The sequence below is a fragment of the Glandiceps talaboti genome, chromosome 12, assembly GCF_964340395.1.
Source record: "Glandiceps talaboti chromosome 12, keGlaTala1.1, whole genome shotgun sequence".
NCBI lineage: Eukaryota > Metazoa > Hemichordata > Enteropneusta > Spengelidae > Glandiceps > Glandiceps talaboti.
This window is the reverse complement of record NC_135560.1, coordinates 20464854-20492599: the sequence shown is the minus strand read 5'-3', so window position 1 is coordinate 20492599 and position 27746 is coordinate 20464854. Positions and strand designations below refer to the sequence as shown.

General features: G+C 34.4%; 2 protein-coding genes across 2 annotated transcripts in view; one reads left to right on the top strand and one right to left on the bottom strand.

Annotated features, from left to right (window-relative positions):
• Positions 1 to 618: 618 nt before the first annotated feature.
• LOC144443086 (plexin-B-like) lies at positions 619 to 12540 on the bottom strand. Its single transcript, XM_078132460.1, has 20 exons — positions 11437 to 12540; positions 9890 to 10069; positions 8715 to 8843; positions 8446 to 8546; positions 8139 to 8268; positions 7772 to 7931; positions 7165 to 7261; positions 6695 to 6815; positions 6096 to 6230; positions 5633 to 5737; positions 4908 to 4995; positions 4371 to 4558; positions 4061 to 4209; positions 3627 to 3747; positions 3226 to 3362; positions 2550 to 2735; positions 2285 to 2375; positions 1940 to 2176; positions 1383 to 1559; positions 619 to 1128 (listed from the first exon to the last, which is right to left on the bottom strand). The coding sequence occupies exons 1-20, from the start codon at positions 12538 to 12540 to the stop codon at positions 619 to 621; spliced, it is 4146 nt and encodes a 1381-aa protein (XP_077988586.1).
• A 2424-nt stretch (positions 12541 to 14964) lies between these two features.
• The window catches only part of LOC144443085 (laminin subunit alpha-2-like), a 45150-nt gene continuing 32368 nt past the window's right edge, over positions 14965 to 27746 (top strand). The window contains exons 1-14 of the mRNA XM_078132459.1: positions 14965 to 15384; positions 17076 to 17306; positions 18344 to 18460; positions 19847 to 20063; positions 20446 to 20577; positions 20867 to 21045; positions 21816 to 21921; positions 22285 to 22543; positions 23609 to 23747; positions 24437 to 24730; positions 25269 to 25378; positions 25885 to 26102; positions 27058 to 27194; positions 27455 to 27676. Coding sequence (XP_077988585.1) covers positions 14965 to 15384; positions 17076 to 17306; positions 18344 to 18460; positions 19847 to 20063; positions 20446 to 20577; positions 20867 to 21045; positions 21816 to 21921; positions 22285 to 22543; positions 23609 to 23747; positions 24437 to 24730; positions 25269 to 25378; positions 25885 to 26102; positions 27058 to 27194; positions 27455 to 27676 — 2781 coding nt within the window. The remainder of the gene's footprint in view (positions 15385 to 17075; positions 17307 to 18343; positions 18461 to 19846; positions 20064 to 20445; positions 20578 to 20866; positions 21046 to 21815; positions 21922 to 22284; positions 22544 to 23608; positions 23748 to 24436; positions 24731 to 25268; positions 25379 to 25884; positions 26103 to 27057; positions 27195 to 27454; positions 27677 to 27746) is intronic.

Genomic DNA, 27746 nt, shown 5'->3' with positions numbered 1-27746 from the left:
ATAGTTTCAGCTAAGTATTATTGAATGTATATACTTAACAATAACAGAAAATATATACAGTACTTTTTTGTGTAAAAAGTAACACAAAAATATGCAGTAAACAAACATGAAATTTCTGCTTTTCGTAATGATAATGTTATTGAAGTTTATATTTTTTGATAAGCATTATAGCTGTCAATAATAAATTCAATGCCTACACCATGCATAATTCATATGACACAAATACTGATGGGAAGAATCACATTCCTTTCATTAGTACTTGAGTACATAATAAAAATTCATTAAAACTACAAATAAACTGTTATATACAACGCGTTGACGTTGATAACTTATAAAAATGTGCTACTTGCACCATATGATTTAGAGAAAATGTGTTCAACAGTTTTGCAATGAAAACACAAATGTAAGTTGTAATGCAGTGTTATCATACAGAACAGTATTATTTTTTTAACTATTGTTCTTTCTGTTTTATTCTATTGACATTTTATTGGTGAAGTTGATTGGTGGTTACACTCAGTACTATGTTGGTAGGATGTTTATTGGCATCTCCTGATATTGAACAGGTTCATCTTGGCCGGCATCATACTTTCCCAACTTGGTCTCCTTGTGAAGTGACTCCTACTGTGATGGCTGTGGTCTTGGTTGGAGTCCTTCATACTGTGATGGTTGTGGTCTTGGTTGGAGTCCTTCGTACTGCGATGGTTGTGGTCTTGGTTGGAGTCCTTCATACTGTGATGACTGTGGTCTTGTTTGGATGTCTTCATAGCGGGATAGAACTGTTGTTTTGTCCAGTTGCTCATACTGTGGTGGTCTTGGTTTAGGTGAGAGCTCTTCATAAGGTAATGCATCAATCATAGTTCGTTCCAGATGGGATTCTTCCTCCTGAGATTGGTCTGGGTTTGACAAACCTTTAACATCCATCTGTATGGCCTCCATTTTGTAATTTAACATCTTTTTCTCTAAGTTACTCATTCGTTTTCGGTATCCAATAACAACAAGGACAAGAATTAAAAGTATGAGAATGAAGGTGACAACAACACCAACTATTATTCCAGTAGCAACTCTTGGTTCATCATCTCTTTGATAACGTACATACCCAATAAAGAACTCAATATTTCCAACTTCAACCTTGAAAAGAGGAGAACAATATATTGAAGTGTTTGTTCTACAGTAAACTGGGCTAATGGGGTCCTTTTTAATAGTCATTTGTAATAAACATGGCATTCACAATTCTTTTCTTTTTTTTGAATTTTTTCTTAAGCATTCTCTTGATGGTTTCATTCCACCAAAGCAATGCATAACTGATGTAAAGATCTAGATTTCAGAGTTATGAAAGGCAGTAAAAAATTATAGAACACTGGGTAACCAAGGTTATGACTTACCCTAACTTCAGGAAGTCCATTGTCAGTAGGATTTCCAGTTTTGTTGACCCCACCAGGTTCAATCAGTGGAGGAATGCAGCTCAGTTGGTTGTCAGAGAGACTGACCACCTCACAGTCCTCTTGACCAATTGTTACAGTAACTTCGTGTCTTGTACAAGCTGAATTTAACTTGTGGCCCTAGATTGGAGAAATTACTACATTAATAAGTTCTAACTTTCCCCTATAACTTACTATAACTTACGACTATCATAGACTGAAGCAATTTGGCATAAGTAAAGGCTTGATTTGTGATACATGTCAATGTAATACCATGTGAATAGAGGAAATGCCAACCTCCATTATGATTTCTTACATGTGGTGCAAATAAACGGTCGGTCATGTTTCTGGTTTAGTAAATGTCAAAATATAAAGTTACACAAATTTTATAACCAACCAACATCATAACTTTTCATATTTAGGCATGTCACAGGTTAGTAAGTAAAATAAGAATTAGAAATTTCAAAAGGCATATATATATATAATGTTTATGTTCTAGGTCATAATGGATGGATTCTTACATTAATTGCCAACTGAATTCCTACATGTGCCCTGATATGATTATCTTCATGGAATGGTAAATATTTTGGATCTGTGACAATGTCAAACTGTAAATGAAGTTGTCGGACCTCTTCCACACCATCCATGATAAAACCTACAGTGAATTCAGTATCTCTTGTAGTACGTACAGTTGATGGATATTGTACAGGTGGAGTAATGCATTGCATTAGATGTGAAGAAAGTACAGTGCAAGGCTCCTGTAAATAGACAGAAAGGTGAAAGTGAGTGATAAATCCACAGAAATAAACGTGTGTTTGCATATATATTGACATGTTTTTGATGAATCATTAATCATTCATACTTACAGACACATATTCCTCAGGCGTTGTTATCAACATTTTAGGTTCTTGTATTGAGGTAAAGTAAGCCCCAGTCACATTAACCACACACCCACCACTGTTTAGAGACAATGTTGAGAGACAAGGACATTGTATTAACTTGTTTTTATTTAGGCATTCTATTGCACATGATAGTAAAAGAAGGTAATTCGTTGTTGTGTCGCAATATAATAGTTATTACCTGTTTATGCTTCCAATAATATGTACATGCGAACCTTGGTAATAAGCTTACCTCTCCATACTCTGTTGAGGAACAATGTTTTGTACACTTGGGTTTTCTGTATACTCAAATGTTTTATCTAATGATGCGAGGCGCCAAGATCCATCGAAGGACATTGACAGTGTAGCAAGATGAGTGGTATTTGGTGATGATGTGGTGGTACATACAACATGAGTGTCATTGACAACGTCAGTAATCCTAGATGTAATAAAATAAGAAGGGGATGAAAACGAACATGTTTTAAAGGCCATAAAAGGGAGGAAATAAGTAATCATGAAATGGGGAGTGAAAGTAATAGTTGAAACTGAAAGTCCAGTATATTTATCAATGCTGTTGTAGACAGAAGTTTAATTTCACGGGAAACCCATAACCAGATTAGGAATTGGGAGGGGCTGCTACTGTAATTATAAGTAAATAACATATTAATTTATAGTTAGTAAACTTAACTTTTATGGACAAAATTGTAATCACTGAATTGCCATGGAGCAACGTTCTCTGACAGAAATTTCATTGTGTACACAAATGTATGATGACCATAGTAACCTCTCCAGACCTACCCATGGCATGTGTAGCTCTTGTACACAACATACGATGAATAAAAATGAAGATGTTAATGACTAATCTAAATGGTAATAGCCTGAGACAGTGGTGGTGATTAAACGGTTCATTTATTGAATTGTTACTGTACCTCTCAATCTGACATGGTAGTCCGTCCAGGTCTGCCTGGATATATCTACCTGCATTGATGTGATCACCTGTGATAGTGATAATTGTACCACCTGCTTTGGGTCCTATCTTAGGGGTGAAGTCATAGATTACTGGATCCTGTTTAAAGGGAAAATGTCTTCATAAAAATTAACACTTACATGGATCTGAAAAGTTATCTCACAAATTTACAGAAATGTAAATATTGAGTTAATGATTCAATCACACCTATCTGTGTAATGTATTTTGATATTTCAAGTAATCTGTTAGTTATACTCATAGCATTTTCAGTCAACATCATGAACAGTAACTTTGAGTTCTTTAGAATGTAGCTAATACTGATATTTTCTATAGGTTTTTGATAAGGCCAGATTATACTCTTACCCAATAGGAAAACTTCATTGAAGATTTGTCACTTTGCGAGATTGTGCCATCATTAGCAAAAAGTGTCACATAAACTGGACCAGAATGACCAGCACTCGATTCACCTGTTCTACACTCAATTCTAAATGATGAATACACATGACCAGTTGTTAATCAAAACATATATTGAACTTTACATTGTAATAGCTCATGGAATGTTTAACATGAACCAGCTTCTCTAAGTTCTAGCTATTATTACATTTCATTTAACAAGATCATTCAGAAAACATGAAACAGTTAAAATGATTATCCATTGTTTTAATGAGCAGAGGTGACAGCAGTCTATGTGAAATACTCATTTCAAAATAGTTTGACTGTGGAATATCACGAAAATTAAAAAAAAACAAAAAAAACAACAACAACAACAACAACAACATGACACGGATGATCCTTACCCTCTAGAGACCAAATACCGATCTGTAATGATACTACAAGGAATACCATCCACATTGACTTCCATGATATTAGACATATGCTTTCCAAAATCAGTACCATTGATAACAAGTTCTGTTCCTCCTTCGTAAGGACCAGACACTGGCCAGATCTGTGTGAATATATATTTTAACAGCATACTAGTAATACTTGTATTACTATCCTAATAATTCCTAAAATGTGCCATGTATACTGCTTTTACCGAACTGAACTCATATTACACAGGTGAACACACACACACACACACACACACACACACAGCTATATACATACCTTATTTATTACAGGCTTAGGACAGTTGTTGGTTATGCCATGTTCCCACCAATCACTAACACATAGTTCTGCTACTTCACAAGTATTACTGCCTGTACACCATCCACAAAGTAAAGGTATTCTGGTAGTGACAGCTGATAAACATTCACTGCAATCACGACGATCAACACCACATTTGTAAAGAGTCACTGAAACCATAAAATATAGATTTATGATTGATTCCATCTGTTTTCTTTTAGTGGAGACAATTACAGATAAGGTGCTTCATAAAATGGTTCACAGCACTTTCAAATTAAATATGTTTGAGACAAACTCCATTACAAAAATCATGTTAAAAATCTTATTAATAATTTGGTAATATATGCTTCATAAAATTGACAGAATGGTCATTCAAAATAAATGTTAGATATATTACTATACTACACCATATCACTTTCATTTCTTTTAAGACAACAATTTGTTGGTACATTTAAAGATTAACGGAATAATTCAAATACATTGTAAGAATTATCTTTGTATTTTCAAAAGGAATGTTACCTGTGTAGCGATAATCAATGACATGATTCCCATTCCACTTCAAGGTCAGAGTGACATTTATTTCTTGATGTTCATCTTCATAATTATACTACATAGAAAATACAATATAGAAGATTGAAGTATAAACAGTTTGATCATGACTGTAATATAATAATGACTAATTCCATTCCTAGAATGACAGAAATACTCTCGTTCCAAGTATTCTAAAACATGATTATATTTCATAACACTTTCTTTTTCTTGCTTTTCTTTCATTATAATCAAAATAGCTTCCTTTTTCATGACAACATCTATCCTTTAAAGTTTGCCATATGGATGAGGATTTATTTTGGATTTTTAAGTTATAAAACAATTTTATCATGGCTTCCTACTTGAAAAATCAATGTGAAACAACATGTGCCAAGTCCTTGTTTGTAGCTCAATACATTGTAAAAGATTAAAATATGTGTAAAAAGTGTTTTTTCACTTTTTTGCAATGTATTGAGTGACAAATACAGACTTATTCTATATAGTTTCACATTGATGTTTCCAGTATGAAGCCATGATAAAATACCAAATCTTCATCCATAGGACCCCTTTAATTTTCTTTAGAAACTGGGTCACTAAAATATGGACAAGTCAAATATATGCCAAGATTAATGAACCTGGTATGAAAAGAACTAAAAATTATAATGTCAATTAGTACTACCCGGTAGTAATATGTCAACATTCAATCGTAATCTTACCTTCTGCATATCACATACTACAGATGTTTCATTGTATCTGGTTGCTGTTACAGTTTCATCTCTACCTTCAATTGTTAGGACGCATTCATATCCAGACTGGCCAATCTACAAGCGATTTAAGTAATATAAGTGGGTACAAGAAAGTGCATTAGAGATTTGATTACTGCTGGGAACTTTTCACTTGTCAAGTGTATCTTTGTCTTTTGGTATGTTATTTTATAAGTAATTTAACATATTGCTATTTCACCACTTGAGGTCACAACACTTTAGGAATAATTATGACATTAAAATTTGAAATTTCATGTTAGCAATACCTATAGTTTATGAAAATATGTCATTATACTTCATTTGACAAGAAATGCTGTCTGTCTGTCTGTCTGTCTGTCTGTCTACAAGCTAGTTTTGTAATTACCAAGAAAATGAACTCAAAAATATGCTATTTTCAACCCTTCACATTACTAACCTTGGGGGTGAAAATGTTCAGAGTCGAAAGATGAATCTCTCTATCAACATTAACAGGTATTAGAACTTCTCCATCTTGCATGACCAGTTGTGGACAAAAAGATTGTCCTATTGTAAGGCTAGCATTAAACTGGTTCTGGTTAATTAATGAAAAGGGAAAATATTCATTCGAATGTATTTGTCTTTGTATTCATATTTATATCTTCAGGATACTTATGGTTACGGTCACAGGTCAAACTACAAGGTGTAATAACGTTCTACATAGTCGTGTTTAATTATTTGGACCAATACTCAGTGAATATGTATAGTATTTATTGACAGTTACACCTGAAAGGAATTGATCAACCTTTCTATTGATATGGTGCTACTACTTGTAATTGAAGGGCTAGATCTTTTCGTCTTTGTAATTGCACTAGTCTAGTAATTAAGTTAAGAAAGAACTCTTTTCACAAATCTGCGAAATGTTTGCCTGTTGTGTTTTGAGGGTAAACTTGAAAAATATGTTTGGCCAACATATCAGTTATTATCACCATTTGTAAGTAATTACGAATAGAAATAATCACAACTGTATATTGTATCAACATCTCGATAATCATTTACATTCACTCCTGTGATGATTGTTGACTCATAATCCTCTGGACAAATATCGCGATAATGGGTACATCGATTTTCATACACACACCAATTACATGCCCAGTTACTGGATACACAGTCACTGCACCTGGTAAGTATTTATAAAGATAATGATAGAAACAATGGACTTTTCAGAAAGAAATTTGTGTCAAGAAGGTTAGTGTAACTTGGCAATTTTCTTAGAAGGTCTTGACTATGTTTATATTTACTTTGATATAAATGCACATTCAAAGTGTATACATTTTTTTTTTCAAATTTCAGGGACATTTTTCATTGAATGATTAGTCTAATCTTTTTTCGGTTTTACTTTTCTGTACAAAAGAGCAAAGTGTAGTGACGATGACTTATAAGTTAAAATTATAGTAAATACAACAGCTGCTCGTGTGAAAACGCACAAAAGAAAACACAAGTGATAATTTTGTTCAAGGAAAACTCACCTCATATGGCTACTACAATCATAAAAATGGAACTGTGTGACAACGAAGTCAACTTGTGTCTCACTACTTCCCACATACAGTGATATAGTGACGTGATCTTAAATAGGCCAGAACAATTAATGGTTAAACCCAGTCTGAACCATGCTTACGCAAATTACATTTGTGTCGAGCTCAAAGTATTAATTCAACCTTGACAACATAACACCTTTTCATAAAATGCTATAAAGATATATAGAAACAATATAATAAATACATTTCCAACTTTATTCCCAAATATTCGCTGATACAAGTCTTAGAATGTATCCAACAACAATGAACAGAATCTGTTAATTCTTTATCAAACTCAAAGTTAATATTCTGCATACATTTACGCTACCTGTGAGAAATCTAAAACATCTTTAAAAACAAACACCAATGTTTTTCAAATGATATATCTTTTGTTACTTGAAAATAGGTTTTATGAGTGATTTTTCTCGGATCACGTTTTCAAAAGGATTGCTTTTGACACGGTGATTAATTTGGTGAGTCGCAGACCAATTTATTTTAAAATTGGGACATGGAATACGTAACCTAATACTACAACTTTTTCTTCAAACCTGTAAGTTACCTTCTCCAGCAGGTATCACGGGTCTCACACTGATTGGTGGAGTATCACATGTTAAAGTCTGACCATCATTATCAGCTAATGTATTGAAGTAGCCATCATAGTTACAGGAGTAACTATGTTGGTCCGATTCATCTGGTAATTTCCGTAAATTCAGATTTATCTGAAATGAGAAAAATTGGCAGAGTTACTGACATTAGGCCATATCATTTCAAAAATGGTACATACAATTCATTACATGCATTCATTTCTCAAACTAGATGAAACACTGTGTTTGTCTAATATTTTTGTTGTCGGTTTCTTTGCTTGTCCGTGTGTTCATTTCTTATTAAGCCAAAGAAAGAAAGTAGGTATTGTCAGATGCTATTACCTGATGAATAACACTGATTGGTATACCATCTTCAGGTTGTATCGATGTGATATTAATACAATTATTAGTGAACGGATCCAGCCACCTCGATGCCATCTCAGACTTAGTACAGTTTGCATACAGGGAACATCTACAAATTCAGAAGAACACATACGATTGAACAACTTTCACGAAAATCTTATGATAGATATAAACCAGTGTTCATAGACACGTTATTAACGCAATGTCAACCCTCACCAAAACTATACCTCAAGCCATACCAACTACATGATGGTGTACCCAGAGATAGTGAAAACAGTAACGATACCTTCTTTCCAGTGTACACCATCCACAGTAAGGATCCCTGGCTGCAAAGCAGTCGTGGCATGTGGTGTACTGACTGCACTCTTCTACTTTTACTTTGCGAACCTTTAACGAATAATAAAACATGGTATTGGAAAGAACGGGTAAACTACATGAACATTATAATTCACAGATAACTGAACAACAATCATGTAACAATGTAACATTGTATATTAATTGTTGATGACATCCAAGTCATAATTAATTGAAATAAATCGGAGGTTATATACCTACCGTATTGCCTGTCATCATGTAGAAATGTGCTTTGGTAGAGTCAAACACAACGTCAGAATTGACCAAGGCATCATTTCCAAAGTTTACTTCTTCATAGGTAAATGCAGAGGAAGATGACATTATGTGAACCTGAAATACAAACAAGACATACTAAAGCTTAAATCAATGGAAATATTGGAAACTGTGAACCTACGATCCTAATCCTAATCTTTAAGATTTTAAAGGTTTTCTTTTAAATATTTGTAACAGAGATTATGCACAGACAGACAGACAGACAGACAGACAGACAGACAGACAGACAGACAGACGGACGGACGGACGGACGGACGGACGGACGGACAGACAGACAGACAGACAGATAGATAGATACACACACACACACACACACACACACACACACACAGAGGATACATTTGCTTATAAAATGAGCAAACAATGTAATCATACTTTCACATGAATAAAAGTATAATTAGTTATTTGGTATACACCTCATGTCATCACCTCAATAGCAAATTTGATAAATAGTAATTTTGCAAAGGCAATATGGAGGATGACAGCATAGGTTAAAAGTGGCACAAGTTGAGTTTGTAAGTCTTTTGTAATTAAGTGAAAATACTTGTGTAAAACCTTACTTAAACTATTCTAGTGTAATATTAATGTTAATGTCATCTATGACATTACAAAAACCTCCTGGCCTTGTCATAACAGTTGATTGCATAAAAGGGATTTTATCGGCATTTCATTCTCGCAAACCAGAGTTATCATTTCTACCACAACATTTCGAAATACAGTTGGAGGCTCATTAAGAACGTTGCCGTAAAACAGGCCGTGGTTTGCGACGATGCGACATTTTTATAAGTACAATTAATACATTACGTCGTCGGATCGTTTATAAGTTATACATGTATCTTAATAATACCACATTTGAGTTCAGTCAATAGCATGGTCCAGTATACTTCTGAATCAGTAAGTAGAATGCTGTGAGTACCTTTTAAACATGCAGCAACAAATACGCCCTAAATGTATCAACTCAGCCTGTGCCCCTTTAAAAAGATAATCAAATGTTTGTTTTTTAAGTTGGGTAAACTTAAAATCAAAGAAGTACTATGTACACATGTTCTATCATGGAATATGGAAACAAGTAGAGTGATTTCTAATAGTAATGTTACTTATACCTTTATAATTTGTCCATCACTTGTACCCAAAAAACCAACTGTATGATTTTGTACAGTGGTTACACTGAGAGATGTAACTTGTTTATCCGGGTACTCTAGTACAGCAGTAGCAGTGACGCCTTCTTTGTTATTTGCATATATGTACACATCGTATGATGAGCATTCAAACAGGGGGTCAAACTGTAAAAACAAAAACATAGTGTTAAACCTAAAATAGGTGTACTTTCAATGCATTATGAATTCATACAGTTACTTTGTAAGTATGTCAAAGATGTCATTTGTAGTTAAAGATCGTTAAACGTGAAGGAAATTATAAAAAATAAAAAGGTACATCTAGTGAAATGGCTATAACTACCGATGAAAACACAGGGCCAAATAAAAAAAAGTACATAACACAAAATAAGAAAATTGATGCTAAAGTAATAAGATGCATTTCATTCTTTCCAGGTAAACGTTTTTCGTTGTATTATATATAAAAAATTGTTTGTGGCTTGTCAGCTGTTGTTTGCCAAATACAATCGATAAAATCAATCAACCAATTCCAATAAAGTGTTGTGCATGGCTTTTCTGGGCGGATGAATGAATGCATGCATGCATGCATATAAAAGAAACCCCCATCAAGGAATGGGAAAAAATCTTGATCTATTAGAGAAATACGAAAACATCTTGAGTAAGTGTGTTAAAGTGGCCACATGGGTGAGGATTAGGTATTGATTTTGTATATGTAATTTACAAATTTATTTTAGTATGGCTTCCTAGTTGAAAAATCAATATGAAACAACATTGACAAAGTCTGAGTTTGTATGTACAATAAACATTTTACTCATTGTTTAGCTTTTTGCAATGTATAGGGTTACAAATACAGACTTGGTCTATGTTGTTTGATGTTGATTTTTCAAGTAGGAAGCCATGATGATGAAATTGTTATATAAATTAAAAATCACAAATAAATACCCAATCCTCATCCATATGGCCATTTTAATAACTTTATTCAAATTTCTAACTTTACCTAAGCCTTAGAATGTTACATTATTAGATGTTGTTTAGTAGTTAAAATATCAAGCGACTAAAGTGTCTTTTTTTTGGTTTTTATACACTAGATGTGTCCCTATATCTCATATGGGAAAGTAAATCTAACTTATATTAGTAAAACTGGCAATTCTGAAGACACTAAAAAGCCCAGTGTTCAACAGAGAGGTTGAATGCACCATACACGCAACATTTGTTATCTTAAAAAATCACGAATTAGAAAGCTTGAGAGAAAGATTGTATGGAACTTGTCAGAGATTGTTACCTGTCAATTCAGACTTTATATGAAAATAGCTGATAAATACTTTGAACACAGAGTACAACTAAATTATAGGGGTATATGAGAAAATGTTGACCTTCAAGGCCATTTCCTTTTAAGCAGAAGAGAATTTGAAACATATTGACGAGATATAAAATTCTACCAGTACGACAGCACGCGTACGAGTACTACAGTCTATAGCACGCTGGAGTTGTAGTATTCTTTACTACTTCTTACACTTCGTGGTTGTTATACTTACAGGCACGCTATATCGTCCACAAGTTGCCCTTTGTAAGAACTGAAGAGTATAGGGTGATGGACTATCAGTATCAGCAAGGCACTCTCTCACAGCTACTGTAAATCCAAGTTCAATATCGTTCATTCTGAACATACACAGTGTTGACTGATCGGATGATATTGGTTTATTGTTTGTGACCGTGTCGATCTTTGTAAAGGCTACAAACAATACGTCTTCATCATCATCCAGTCCCATCGAGTCAATAAGAGTTTGTCCAGGTCTGGTAAGATAAGCTGCCTTGGCTAGGTTGTATGGAATGCCATCTGCACCACTACATCTCAATGTCACTTCAGTATATGTGTCATACCTTTCATCAGCGCCTGCAGCCTTGGTCTGACAGACACGTACAATTCTAGACACGTAGTCAGACCATCCTACAGATACCGAACCGTCAGAATTCTGTGTTGTCACGAAGTAACTGAATCCATTATAACTGAATCCAAACACATAGTCAACATGGAAGACGTTATGATATGCATATTGAACACTTATATAAGTTCCTTGCCCATAATAATGAAAGGTATCAGTACCAATCTCAATTTTCCGACCACTTACGATATCATGATTTATTTTTGTAGTACCAACGTATAGCACAGGATTATCATCGTAACCAGGGGCAACAAAACCGACAGTAGAGTCATCGACTGTGTCTGCTGTGACGTGTAGCCAGTTATCTTGATACAGCACTGACAAGTTTTGTACATTTCGTAATTGACAACTCCCACCATAACCACCACATACAACCAGATTATTATCAAACTCATTAATTTCTAATATTTTGTTGTAAGTATCAGACCAGTTATCATCAATGTACAGTGGTCCTGTTGATGCATTCACTTCCAACATTAGATTCTCATCCAGTTTATACAAGTTATTGACACCAGCAACATACACATAACCAGTGTCGCCATTCACCGTTAAGTGGTTGTATCCAGGAGAGTTTGAGTCGGTAAAATTGGCTACGTCATACATGTTTGCCCGCCATATTTTGTTCGGAAGTGTACTCGAGACAAACAAGAGGAAGACCATGAAAATAACAGCTCTAGAAACACTAGACTTAGTCATTGTTGTAAGTATATGGACAAGTCTGAAAAAGAAAAGAAATTCACAGTGAAATGATCTGATAAATTATTCTCAAGCTAACTAATTAGATATTTTGGAATCTAAAATCACAAGAGTTAGATCGAGTGTAGTCTACAATTTCGAATAGTGGTTGAACAATTGCAAAACCGTAAGCTATATATTTAAAAAAAATGAAGAAAAAATGAATAATTTTATAGATTTACACTTTGCGTATGTCACTCACTGTGAAAAAAAAACCTTGTTTAGTTCGAAATAGACAAGGCAATGTTTGAATACGCCACTTTACAAACTGAGACTATCTATATAGGCCATCTAAGATTTACTGAGCGATGTAGTCAATTCCTATTTCATAGAAAATATCATACTTGCCGTCAGAATTGGGTTTTCATTGGGAGAATCCTGGATACATTTATGGCATAGAATAGTTTCAAACATACCTCTTATATTATATTGACATAGTGTTGATCATTGTGGCGAACGTTGCCACCCCCTATTCATACATACTTGTGCTACCTACCAGAGGTTGCCACCATATTCATACATGTACTTTTGCTAACTACTAGAGGTTGCCACCATCTTTTGCTACCTACTTGAATTTACAGAGTTTGCCATCCACTGATCGTACTTTACAATGTAAATTGCTACTTACATGTACATAGATTTACATGGCACCGCCCTTACCTAGTAGATACAAGTTTGTGGTCTGTCTTTACGTATGGTGCCATAGTTTGTATGATTAACGAAAACACAAATCGGTTTCCTTTTCATGAGTGTGAGACACATATTAACACAAATTGCTGTCGACAAATCATGTTGCCATTGGAAAATATATTCACTTGAGAATATGTTGTTCACGGTTCCAAGAATCAGCTGGGCAGTACAATATATTTACTTTGGAACGATAAATTGGAAACGAATGTGACGTTTCGTTCCGTCTACTACTGACCTTGATTTAGTTATTCAGCGGTGATGTCTCTCTCATTGCGTGATCAAGGTCCTAATAGTAGATACGGATCGAAACGTCGAAAGACTCGAATTCGTTTCCATGTTGTCGTTCCAAAGTAACTATATCGTACTAGTCATGTTATATATGTTGTCATTATTTGAATGTTCTCAGTCTCTTACAACTTCATTTTACGAAATTAGCACCAGGATTTATTACTGGCACGTCTGAACTGTACTTTTACTGACTGACTGACTGACTGACTGACTGACTGACTGGCTGGCTGGCTGTCGGTTCTCATTTGTAAAAAGTTTCAAACTTACCGAAAGTAGTGCTTTGATAAGGTTTCACAGTTTTAAATTCTCTACAGCTGACAAGGAAGTGTATACGTTCTTCACCAACGTTCTCGATGTCACAAGGACATGAACAATAGGACCTATTGTGGTATACTGACAGGTCAGCTCAGGTTATGATCCCAGAAGTCTTTTTACTAATCTCACATACCTTGCATATACTTCTTTGCGTTACCTGTCTCTGATAGTTGCATCACGCAAAATCAATTATTTAGATATTCTTGTATATACCTTACTCTTTCCCCATACCTGAAATGGTCACTACCATTTATCACTTTATTCATTTTGACATGAGTACTGACGTCATCATAATACGTGTTCCTGTCTTTGTGAGTACACCTCAGAGTAAAATAACTGTTTCCGCTATTAAAGTGTTATTGAATTGATGTACTTAACAAAGAAAGAAAAACAGTACTTTTTTGGTGTAAATTTTTTATTTCTAATATATTCAGTAAAACAAAAATAAGCAAGAAAGGCAAAGGTGTCAAATTGTGTGCACGGTCAGTTTAATAGGTCAAGTATATATAGTCACAGGGAGCCCAGGAACCGTGTTATAAATCAATCAATCAATCAATCAATCAATCAATCAATCAATCAATCAATCAATCAATCAATCAATCAATCAATCAATCAATCAATCAATCAATCAATCAATCAATCAACAAATCAATAAATAAAATATGCATTCGGTAAATGAAATATGATTTAAGCTTACATTTTTAGGGCAAGGGTCAAGCGAGGTATACATGTTACAAACGGCCCATATAAATATGCATTTATACATTTCCATGACTGAGACTTTTCGAACCGAAAAAAAAGAGAAAATTTAAAATTCGTATATCGTCACTAGGGGGCGCAATATAAGTGTCCCCATAATACGTGTCGTTATTTATAGCGTCTGTACAGTACAATGGTGAGGACAATGAAGAGGTAATAACGGTGTTCATTTGTCGACTAGTACGGTCCTGTGCGACGCTATCATTCTTTCGAAGGCTAATTGAATAGTATCCTGTATCCATTTATCACCTCTATGCTGCAGAAAGAACAGTCAGTTATCGAGGTCAACACTAATAGTACCCGTGCAGGGAAAAATTTGCACAGGTTAGAATCATGGCTGCAATGAAAAAATCGAAATTCGCTGTTGTTGTTTGTGGTGGTGCTGGTAGTGCTACCACCGTAAGCGATACATTCATTTGGAGGATGTTTTGCGTGTATGTACTGTTTCTGTTTTTCCTTCCGTCGCATTGCCAACAGCAAGATGTCGTCAACGTGGCTCTCAATAAACCGGTCCTAGCTGTACATACATGTGGATCTCCGAAGGAGTCGTTTTCAGCTCACAGCGAAGGTCGCAAACCGTCCAATCTACAGGTAGTGGAGGAGTGTGATGCACAGAACCCCGATCTATGGCATCCACCACGCTACATGGTAGACGGAGATCCCAATACTTGGTGGCAGAGTACATCGAAAATGAATTTAAATCAGTTAGGACAAATAAATCCAGATAGCGTGATTACTCTAGAATTGCAACAGGTGAGATTTTCAATTTGTTTTTTTTACTGAGGACAAAACTAGTAACTACGAATTATTGAAGGATATTGTTGTAAAAAAAAATTCGATATGTCAAACCAAATTATGATATAATACATGCGGAACCTAGTATATTAATATTTACCCTGTGGTTATAAATAACATTGTATATATTTTAATGCAACGATTCTGTCAGGCCATTTTAAAATTTCAAATGAATTTCGTTTCATTTTTATCAACAAATTTTAATATACAATTTACAATAAGGTTATTAAAAGCATTACATTTATTTGATGGGAAAGGATGGAACGGAGAATGAATGAAATTACACTGAAAAGTCATGCAATATAAGGGTGTGTCATCGGAGTGATGAACCATTTAATCTGGGTGGAGTCCTAAGGGGTGTTCACCTCGAAATGCATGTGTGTTCACCTTCATTTTATGTCGTACCAGTTTTGTTTTTGTGAACCTGAGAAGCTAATTAAAAGATTTCAAATGCAGCTGCTCTTTAGATTAATTTTAATAAATTTAGGCATATTTATGCAAACTGTTGTGTCTATTGATCAATACAATGTACATGTATAGCCATGTGTGGTTTTAGTCAGTGGAGTGAAATATATGGAAAAAGAAAAAAAAATCTAATCATAAATAAAATATTCCATTAATCAAGTCCTATAAACAGTGATGACTAATCCAGCCAGCCTTGTCTTGCATTTTATTGACCAATTATTCATTTTAAAACCATATTCTGTGGGATACAATGTTTTCTAGGGATTCAAAGTTCACTTTGAAAAGAGAATATGTACGACATACCATGGTTGTTTTACATGGACTAAATTTACAATTTAGTAATACTGTCTGAGCATCTTGTATTTTCACTGGGATATTATGTGACCAAAATAAAACCAAAACCAAAACAAAACAAAGCAAAAATAAGAATATAACAATGCTTGGACTTGTTCAAATACTAAGTAGCATGCAAGTATTTCACAGTTACATATAGATTCCATTTGCAATGAATAAAATTGTCTAAACATAATTTTCATCTAGGAATTTTTTTTAATTATGACATATCATTTTCATTATAGCAATAGGACTATCCTCATAGTACATATTGTAATGTGACGGTTGTCGAGGCATATTTATTTTCCCATGATTATAAACAATATTCAAAATAAAGATAGCAAATCTGTAATTTGATGTCAGCTGTATTTTGGTTCTTTATGGAAAAAAAATTATCAAAAAATGTCATTGTATGTACATACACCATGCCAATTGTCAATTTCTGTTTTCACCATAATGCATGAATTGGCTTTTTGTTGTCATGATTGTAAAAGGAGGATAATAATTTATGGAAATCATAATTTATAATTATTCTTTATTTTCTTCATAAACTCTACTGTATAACCCCTCCCCTGACTGATACTTGTATCTAAGATAGAAAATTGTGTTATGACTGTGGCAGGGCCAGCAGGTTAGTGGTGGTTAATTAGCATAATATATGCATACAATTTGCATAATGTAATACCCTGCATATTTTATAGTATCATAGAAGAGAACAGATAAAACACAACAATATTTAACTTTCATTTAGGATTGTATGTTTTTGTGATAGTTCAGCGTGAACAATTCAAATATTTTGTTTGCCTTTGATATAAATATTTGTTATTTTTATGTGTACCTTTTATTACTAGAACTACTATGTTGAAAGTATAAGTTTATCCATGGGAGATTCTGCAAGGCCAGGACAGATGGGTGTATTCAAATCTCAAGATGGCTTGAATTTTATTCCCTGGATGTACCAGGTATCAACAATACCAGAGTGTCAATCCGAGTTTCAAGTAGAGTTCAATCTTGATGTAACATCTGTGACTTCTGTCCTGTGTCAGACCTATGGATCGCCAGCATTGCCCAAAAATGAAATGGTAAGCTTTGTTTGAAGATAAAGGATCTCTTTCACTCCACACTATTTCAAATTTCTTTGTTCAGCTATGGAAAATTATGAGTGACATAAGGGGCTTTTTACCAAGTCAAAGATAAGTCTCAACTTTGCCTGGTGGTGACCAGACCCTTTATCAGAGTAGTGATAAATTTTTTCCAGCTTATGAAGACAAATATTGATGAACAATGATATCATGATTTTTACCAGGACATGCATAATTTATGATTAAATGAGAAAAAATAAATTTTGTGAATGTTTTGTCTTTTTATTACAAATACCACATAACTTCCATATTTTCGGTTCAAATGCATTTCAAAGTTTTGAAATTCCCAACCTCTCAAGATGGATCAGTCTACTAGTCTGCAAAACTCTAGATCAAGCTACATCATTAGTACATGTACATAGATGTGTAGAAAGTTTCCATTTTACATGTACACCAAACTAATCACCTTTGGAGAGAATAAATTTGGAGTATGGCACTTTATAAATTATGGTATTTATTATTTTCTTTAACATGATTCCCATGGTTGTAAATTAACCATGCTAAGACAGGGAAGAAAGCCTCAAAGTCTCATATAATCCCTTGTAGTGTTCATATACTGGTCCAGTCTAATTTTAATGTGATTTAACGTGATTGCCATGGTTATAAATTAACCATGGCAAGAAAGGGAAGAAAGCCTCAAAGGCTCATATAATCCCTTGTAGTGTTCATGTACTGGTCCTGTCTAATTTTAATGTGATTTAACATGATTGCCATGGTTATAAATTAACCATGGCAAGAAAGGGAAGAAAGCCTCAAAGGCTCATATAATCCCTTGTAGTGTTCATATACTGGTCCAGTCTAATTTTAAAGTCTACAATAGTTTTGGCTTGGATGATGTGTTCTGGTAAATTGTTCCATTGAGATATGACGTGCTGTGAGGAGAAATTTGCCTCATACCCAGACTGACTATAGATTTTGAAAACAATTGATGAATAAAACAGATCTTGTTAAAAACTCGTCATTTCTTTTCCACACAGGTATCATTCATACCGGCAACACCAGCATTGGAATTTAAAGAATGGAGTAATGCCAAGTATATTCAGTTTAGATTCTACGACATGGATCGTACATATGGTTTCCTGTCAGATGTATATGTAAGTATGACCTAGTAAACCATAGACAGTAGAGGGGGCTGTCTATACCTGAACTATAGTGTTGTTCTGTCCCAAAACAATGCTGATGGAGCTTTGTAGAATGTAGCACATTTATAATTTGTTGTCAATTTCATTTCCTTTGTTTCAAAATATTACCTGTTGATGCCCACTAATGATTTAATTTTTAAAATTGAGCATTGGATTGCCACTGTAATAATTACAGGTGATGATGTACAAGTAGACTGCTTCAAAATAATTGCCAAGGTTTTCATTAAGTTAGTTATTTTGCACTGTTTTTTTTCTTAGTGGAATTTTGAAATGGAATTTTTCTCACAATTTTTTAAAATATAGATAAATGTACATGCAAATGTCTACTAAATAGTCTGTAATGACATTTCTATTCATAAAGTGAATGAAAAAGAACTGTGTAATCAAAACTCTTTACTTTACTGTATTATACAATTCATAACATGAAAACACAGACATTGTGAAAGAAAAACTCGGCCCTATATTTATACAGTGTTAGTCTCTTAGTCAGGGACTCATGAGCGCAATTTATGTTTTGCAATCATTTGATGTTTACTATTATAATATTTATGTTGAATCATACCGTAGTACAGGTAATTGTTTTATTTTCTATTTTGTTAATTTTTCTGGTATCATCATAGGACGTAAACATTTTTATAAGGTGTACAAGCTCATTTCATTGTTGTAAAATGTAAAACATAAAATGTACAACTGTTTGTTGTCATGGAGCAATAGCGAAAAATACAGTTTTAATTTAGATTCAAGCCAGTCACCACGAAACGTAATTCAGGGGAAATAAAACTGCATCAAAATGAAAAAAGGAGAAAGTAGAATTATGAAATGGTATTGTAGATGTATTTATTTTGTAGGCTGGATTAACAAGCCGTTTACGCCCAGTATTTACAATGCCCACACACTGTTGCATGATTGTACATGTATTGTTTGCAAAGTGAAAAATGTTTTATAAAAACAGCTGGTGCCATTACTGTATAAATAGGCTTTGATATTTAAATTACTGAATTTGAATACATTTAGTACTAGTATTTATAAATTGCAGAATTTTTCAAAGGACAATGTAAGAGATTGAACTTCATTATCGATGAAAAGAAGTAGAGAATTGAAAATATTTAAAAATGTATACAAAAGTATACACTAATACACTGTGGTTTTCTGGAACAGATGTTTTTGATGAAATAATAAAATACTGATAATGTAAAAGTTAGTTTTTATAAAGTGTTTGTCCATTATACCGATCTATATTGCTATTAAGTTTTAAAATGTGCTTTTAAAATTGACATTGGCCATAGAAATATTTTAGAATAATGTTGAAGTGAAATTTGATCATTCTTATCCCTGTAGCATCATTACACAGTGACAGAAATAGAAGTCTTGGCCAAGTGTGTATGTAGTGGACATGCATCATCTTGTGATCGCCTACCGCTATCAGATGACCCATCCAAGGAAACATTCCAGTGTGTATGTGGTGGTAACACTCAAGGTTTCTCTTGCCAAGAATGTCAACATTTTTATAATCAACTACCGTATCAGGTTGGAGATGAGGGATTCCAATGTGAAGGTAAGTTGTCAGTCTTTGTTTCCATGATATGTATGGTACATGTACAAATAATGGTATGTGTTGAGAAAGTAGTGAATAAGTTTGAGCTCTTCCAAGTCTTCCATATGAAATGTTGTGAATCCTGTATATATCAGTATATATGAAATTGCATATTAGTTTACCTTCAGCTGTAGAGTTAGTCAACATAGCAACAATGATACCAACAGCAATGATACGCACTGTTCACATACATGTACACATGTGTGGAGTCCCATGAAGACAGCATAACAGACAACATTTCAAAAGTTGCTTAGAGCAAGGTTTACTGATAATTAACAAAAAATTGAGTATCTGTAAACTGTTCATGTCCAGATTATAAATTTAAATATCTTCTTATTTACAGCTTGTAACTGTTTTGATCATAGTGATAGCTGTTACTATGACCCAAATGTTGCACTTCTTAAACAAAGCATAGACATCAATGGTAACTATTCTGGAGGAGGTGTCTGTGTGGACTGTAGAAATAACACAGCAGGTAGGTATTCTTCTTACATTCTATATCATCTAAAGTGCATCTCATGGAACAATTTCACTCAAAATTACAATTAAAGTTATTCAAATCTCTCCAGACTTTGCCATTTGAAAACTAGAAAAGGTCATTTTGAAATAATAATATAAAATTTAGTGGGTTCACTCGGAGTGTTCTATTCAGGGAAATTGCTTATGTCTTATTTTTGTATAGAATTAACATTTTGACAGTATTTATTATTGGGTGGCCATCTTGGATTCTAAAATGAGTTTATTGTAATATTTGTTACTTACAGGCTACAACTGTCAAAGATGTAGAGAATTTTACTACAGAGCTTTGGACAAGGTTCAAACTGATGAAGATGCTTGTCAGCCTTGTGATTGCTTCCTACCTGGAACTAGAGAAGATATGTCTATTGGATTATTTAGAGGTCATTGTGTGATGAATAATGACACAGCTAGACCGTATGGTATGGTGAGTGTGACTAGGAACTACCAACTGTAGAAATCTATTTCTAGCACTTTTACACTCCATTCAAAGTGTTTTACAGTGTTAGACATCTTGTCAAACATGCATAGCATTTGAGTGTTTGAGACACACAAACTTCTAGTCAAAAATGACCATGTGATTATATCTGCCAGACTTGTCAAAAGTGTTCCTGTATCCTGTGAAATATTTTGTTATAGAGAAAATTGTTGGATAAAATTTTATCTCAGATGTTACACACCTTTGATCCAGAGGTTTGTATGTTTGTGGCTTAGATACTCAAATGCTGTGCACTTTAAGGCATGTATTACTGTGGGATTAACCCTTGACCTGTGATAACACAACAACCCTTTTCATTCCTCAACATCCTGTGGAACATACAAACCCCACTGTCTCTACAAGTGTGTGGGATTAAATCCTTCACACCACAACCTCTATCCTACCAGGTCCCTATTTATACAGCTGGGTTAACAAGGATAACCCCTGAGGCTGTATACAGCTTTGAGTCAGACCAGTTAGTTAGTTGTTCATTTCCATCTTATTACCCAATATTGGTTTTAATTGTTCTTTATATAATATGTTTTCATCTTGATTGCTGCCACTCACTACATCTGTTACAGCTATTCAAATCCTTATCTGATCTTACATACCACCAAAGGCCAAGCTTAACAAATTGAAGGCCTTGCCAACCTCATGTACATATGCCGATTAGGTTTGCACAAATTTACACATGTACCTATATTTGTCTTTGTTTATAGATGCCAGGAGATTGTTTCTGTAAAGTCAACGTTGAGGGAAATAAATGTGATGTATGCAAAGATGGATTCTATGATTTGTCAGCTACCCATGTTGAAGGTTGTCTAGGTAAGTTGACACCCCTCTCAGTGAAATAGAATTACCCTTCACACAAAGGTTTAAGATGTACAAAATCTATCTCTATGTCTCGCTGTCTGTTGATCAATCTTTGTCAGGGATGTGGTCTGTCTGGCTGTGTCTGTTTATCTGTCAGCCGATCAATCTTTGTTGGCTGTCTGTCTCTCTGCCTGCCTCTGTCAGTCTGCCTGCCTCTCTGTCTGTCTGTCTGTCTGTCTGTCTGTCTGTCTGTCTGTCTGTCTGTCTGTCTGTGTGCCTGTCTGCCTTTCTTATCTATCATTATTCTGCTTCTACCACTCTCTCTGAGTATTCTCTCTCTTTGATTTCATTCTTATGTCATTTTATTTTGCACAGACTGTGAATGTAACATTGCTGGAACCATAGACAACTCCACTAATTGCAATAAGACTACAGGACAGTGTTCATGTAAAACCTATGCCGTTGGAAGTCAGTGTGGTGAATGTATGAATGGATATGCTGGACTTTCCATATCCAATCCTGATGGTTGTAGTTCATGTGATTGTAACATTGGAGGCTCTACTGATGAATCCTGCAATAAAGAGACAGGCCAGTGTATATGTTGGAACAACATCGTGGGAAGCCACTGTGACAGGTATGAAATATCAAAAACTGAATCCCTTCACAATCCAACATCTCTGATAATTGCATGCCGAATCAAAACTTTGCATGCATTGATTTAGAAGTTAGAGTACAGCTACAAACCAAAGAAAATACGATTCTACATTTTTTCCATAAATGGAAAAAAAAATGAAAATATGCTTAAATGATGCATGCTTTGCCATATATTTTTCTGAAGGTTGAATCCTCCTTATATGCAGTAGTTGGTTTTAGACAAATATTGGTGTTATTTTTCTCATATACCCAGAAGTTTATTTTACTTGGTTTTCTTGTCTTTACAAATGCATGATTGACTGTGAATATTTTCGGCTATACTGGCCTGTACTTTGTTTTGTTTGTTTTTGTCTCCCCTATTCTGTCACTGTTTTCTATCTCCTTGTGTACACTATCCTTTCCCAGGTTATCCTCTTTATGGCGTAACTATTTAGTTTGAGGTGCATTCCCTGAATCTATTGGTGTATTGGCACTTCAATTAGTGGATTCTGTAAGTATGAACACAGATAGGAACCTAGTTAATCAGAGAGGGGGGGGAGAGAGAGAGAGAGAGAGAGAGAGAGAGAGAGAGAGAGAGAGAGAGAGAGAGAGAGAGAGAGAGAGAGAGAGAGAGAGAGAGAGAGAGAGAGAGAGAGAGAGAGAGAGAGAGAGAGAGAGAGAGAGAGAGAGAGAGAGAGAGAGAGAGAGAGAGAGAGAGAGAGAGAGAGAGAGAGAGAGAGAGAGAGAGAGAGAGAGAGAGAAATATAGGTTCTAATCAAAATTATAAAGGAACTTGGTTTTAGGCATTTCATTTTTGTCAGCATGGGAAATTGTCATAATATAATGTTAATTTGTTGTACATAGATGTTTTTATCCATCTAGGGGTTCAAATTGGATCCCTTTGTGGAATTTATCATACCACATTTTTTCCTAGTATGTTTTGACTATAACAAAGTTAAAAAATAGTCAGACAGAATCATTTTCTGGTAATTATGTATATTGTATGATGGCACAGACTAATTCATCATAGTGCATGTAATTGATATCATTGTCAATTTGTTCACAGTGTTGATTTGGAGGCTTATTTCCCGGAAGTTCATTTTATCAATGCAGAATTTGAAAGTGTGAATCATCCTAACTGGGAAAGAGATGATGTATCTAATCCGGGATATTTCTGGTATGGCTATGTGGTACTCACTACAGGGGTAAGAATTTTCTCTCTTGTAATAACAGAACTATGTTTGGCTTGGTAAATATATTGTAGTCATGATCATAATAAACAGCGCCCTCTATCATGGAGTGAACAAGACTGACAGTTTGCAGTTGAAAGCTCTCAGCTTTTCAAGTTTTGTTGTATCTATTGGTGAAATGCCTAGTTCCCTTTGTATAGACTTTTTTATACCACTTAATATGTTACATGTCCAAGATTTTGCAGACTGCAGTTATAATGGTTTGTATAATAACTTACATGTGCACTAAATTATAAGATTTGTATCACGGTATTACTTGTTACAAAGTCTTATATAAAGTAAACTAGTTGTATATGGCTTAGTTGATATCTTATACACATTGTTCATCCTACTTACACATGTCCAAGATGTTGTAGACTGGCATTCATTAAGTTTACATGCCCATGATTTTGTAGTGTCACTCTTTTGGGTCATTGTATAGTGAATGTCTTTCCAACAGTGTGTTATTTTTGATATACAGCTTGCATTTGGAAAAGTCAGTTCTTAGCTATACAGATTAATAAAGAACTCGATCCGCATATTTTATGAACGAAGTGCAACATTTTCTACACATGACATCTACATTAGTTATGTTACATCATTGTATTTGCAGGATTCCATGACTATGACATTGACTATTGTATTATATATCATTGTATTTGCAGGATTCCACTACTACAACATTGACTATACCAACAGGGACTCGATTTAGTGGTCAGTATGAGTTGATGTTACATTACAGTGCTGACATAGCTGCTACAGTGGTTGTTACAGCTATACAGTTGGATACTATTCCGCCCGTCAGTGTGCTGTCATCTGACACGCTATCCCAGTGTCCTGACTCCTGGTGTTACCAAAGCCTTGCAAACTCCGGTGTGGTTGGTGAAGTGTTTTCATTAGACTCAGGAGACTGGCTAATTACTGTTGAAATGAGTACATCAAGTGCAACTCTGCTATTGGTAAGTGTATATTTAGTATTATATTCCTAGATATGTCCTTGTGTTCTTATTTCTGTATACAATACTTTTCTGTATATTCTGTATAATCTTTGTTTGAAGTAGGCAAGAGGGAGATTTACCCTAAGTAAGCATCTTTATTTTGATTCAGTATAACCATGTATAATGTTATCAGATGATAATTTCCACATCAATGAATAACAACAAGAACATAATCATTCATTGTTGGTGAATCTGTACATGAAATCCACACTTACACTGCATTCTTATCATTTTGATGTATGAGTTCTTCTTAATATTGTCTTTGCCAAATACAAGAGAGTTACATTTAACATTTGTAGCAGGCTTTGTGGAGATTGAGAACATGCACTTACTGGGGTTTGATTATCCAACCTCACACAAATGCCAGAAGAAAGTAAACCTTCATTTGGAACTTGATACAATGTAACCAGATTCCCTTACTTTGATTACACATACAAGCAGTATAGTTCCATACAATGTATTTTTGCATAAAGTTACTTTACTTTCTTCTTTATCATAGGATCAAATTGTAGCTCTACCTGTGGAGTTCCTAAACTTAGAGAATTTACTAGGTGCAAGTGTGGTTACACAGTTTGATGTTGATTGTGATGTACGCGATAATGACATGAAGTAAGTAGACTATATTATAGTTTCATGTACCGTACTTCCGAGTCAGTTTCCTTCTTACATACTTAATATATATAACTGCGATAGAAAGGGACAAGTTAGCAATATGATAGATCATCAATTTGTCAAACCAAGGGGAGTTCCATCCTCAGAGGGGAGTTCCATCCTCAGAGGGGATAGTTTATTGCTTAATTGCAGAATATTTCTCTTTACAAAATGTTTTTTGACTTTAGATTTGATGTTACTCATAGATTACCATTGCCAACTAATTGTAGGACAATGTGATATTGTAGACAGCAATAACAGCCCATTATTTTTCAATTACTGTTGGGATTACATGTATGTCTTTGAACGCAGGAGATGTGTCAATCATCACCACTGTCATTTTAGTAATCATTGTCAGTGTTTTTTGGACCCATTTGGGGAATTATATTGAGCGACAATAATATTATACAATAAACATAAACAACTGTTGACTTTTTATCATATGATACCATCTTTTTCTCTAGTTCTACTGGTAACATTGACTACTGCATAGATCAGATATTCACAATGACATCATACTACATGCAAGGTGGTTTACCATGTGATTGTAATCTGATTGGTAGCTATAACAACCTGTGTAATTTCTATGGTGGACAGTGTGCTTGTAAACCTAATGTAGGTGGTAGACGTTGTGATATGTGTTTACCAGAATTTTACTTGTTTTCAACAACTGGATGTAAAGGTAAGGCATAGTGAAGTTGACATATATGATGGTGAGATAGTATGTCTGTTTACATGTACTTTGATGCTATCTTATGAAACCACAGTGTCTCAAGCATGTATAGTCATAGAATCAACTTTTGACAATTGCCTGCCGTTATCCATCTCAACCCTGATACTTGATTATGAGTATACACACATGTAAGCCTTAAAGTGACACTAGCTACATCAGAATTTTTTTTAAAAACTGTTTAGTAATACTTAGATACATCATTGTACAATGACTTTAATTGCACACCACTATTCAGTCATCAGTCAGTAAACATATTTGTGTAGCTGTACACATAATATATTTTGTAAGTACAGTAAATCCAGTCAAATGAATTTTTGGGTGTACACTGACAAATCAATATCCCTGATGCAATCATCATTTCACCCTGTTGGTGTACTACACGGGGATAAAACCGACCTCTGCGGTAATTAACATGTACAATGCCTAAATTTCAGTAAATGTACATAACTGTTAAATGTACTGTTATCTGCCCATTGTTTCACTGAATGGAAAGTCATAATTCCAACTTTCCAAATCATATAAATATTTACTTGGCATACAAATAATACAAATATTGTAACCTCAATATGGCTTGGGAAGTTATCAGTCCTCCATGCATCAGAGAATTAGCATGTAAATATCTCAGTTGCAAACATTAAAATTGAAACAGTGAAATGCAACGTTTTAACACAGCCTGAAGTATGTACCTTGAACCACGAAATCAAGCCATGAGAGTGTATCAGCACGTCAGGGTTGTTTAGTCATAATATCTTTGTGTCAATGCTACCAATACCAGTGTTATCAAGGTGTGCTGGTATAAGATGGTAATCAGTAGGAAAGATGTTTGAAAGATAAATTATTGACATAGATGGCTATGATCTAATGATAATGATATTTAAGTTATTTATTTTGTTGTATTTTACAGCATGTGAATGTTTTGGTGACAATAAAGTTTGTAACATGCTGACTGGTCAATGTGAGTGTCCTCCCAACACAGTAGGAAGACAATGTGATCGATGTGTCACCTACACGTATGGACTGAATTCCACCACGGGTTGTCAGGTATGGCTACTGAAATTACAAATTCTCATCTGAAATGTACAAGGAAATCAAATTGTATTGTCATAATGAAACAATTTGAAAGAAAGTTTTAATGAATTAACTTTGATAATTATTATGTTTGATGAAACTCACAATCCTGCACGAAATATTAAACAGTACGTTTTAAAACAAAATTATTTTTGAATATTTTTGTTATGAAATATAAATATGTTATATATTGTGAAATACCGGTAATTTTTTATGATTTGTGTTTTTAACAGCCCTGTGACTGTGATGTAGTTGGTTCATCTAATTTACAATGTGATGCTGAGACTGGAGATTGTGCTTGTCAACCTGGTGTTGGTAATGGTGATGGTAAATGTGAAGGTTGTCAGGATGGTTATAAACATTACACAGAGTTAGGATGTCAGCTGTGTGACTGTGATCCTGATGGTAGTATTACTGATGTTTGTAATAAGACTACTGGACAGTGTGTCTGTAAGGTAAGCAAGTAGTCAATGTGTGTACTTTGTGTATGTGTGTGTGTGTGTGTGTGTGTGTGTGTGTGTGTCT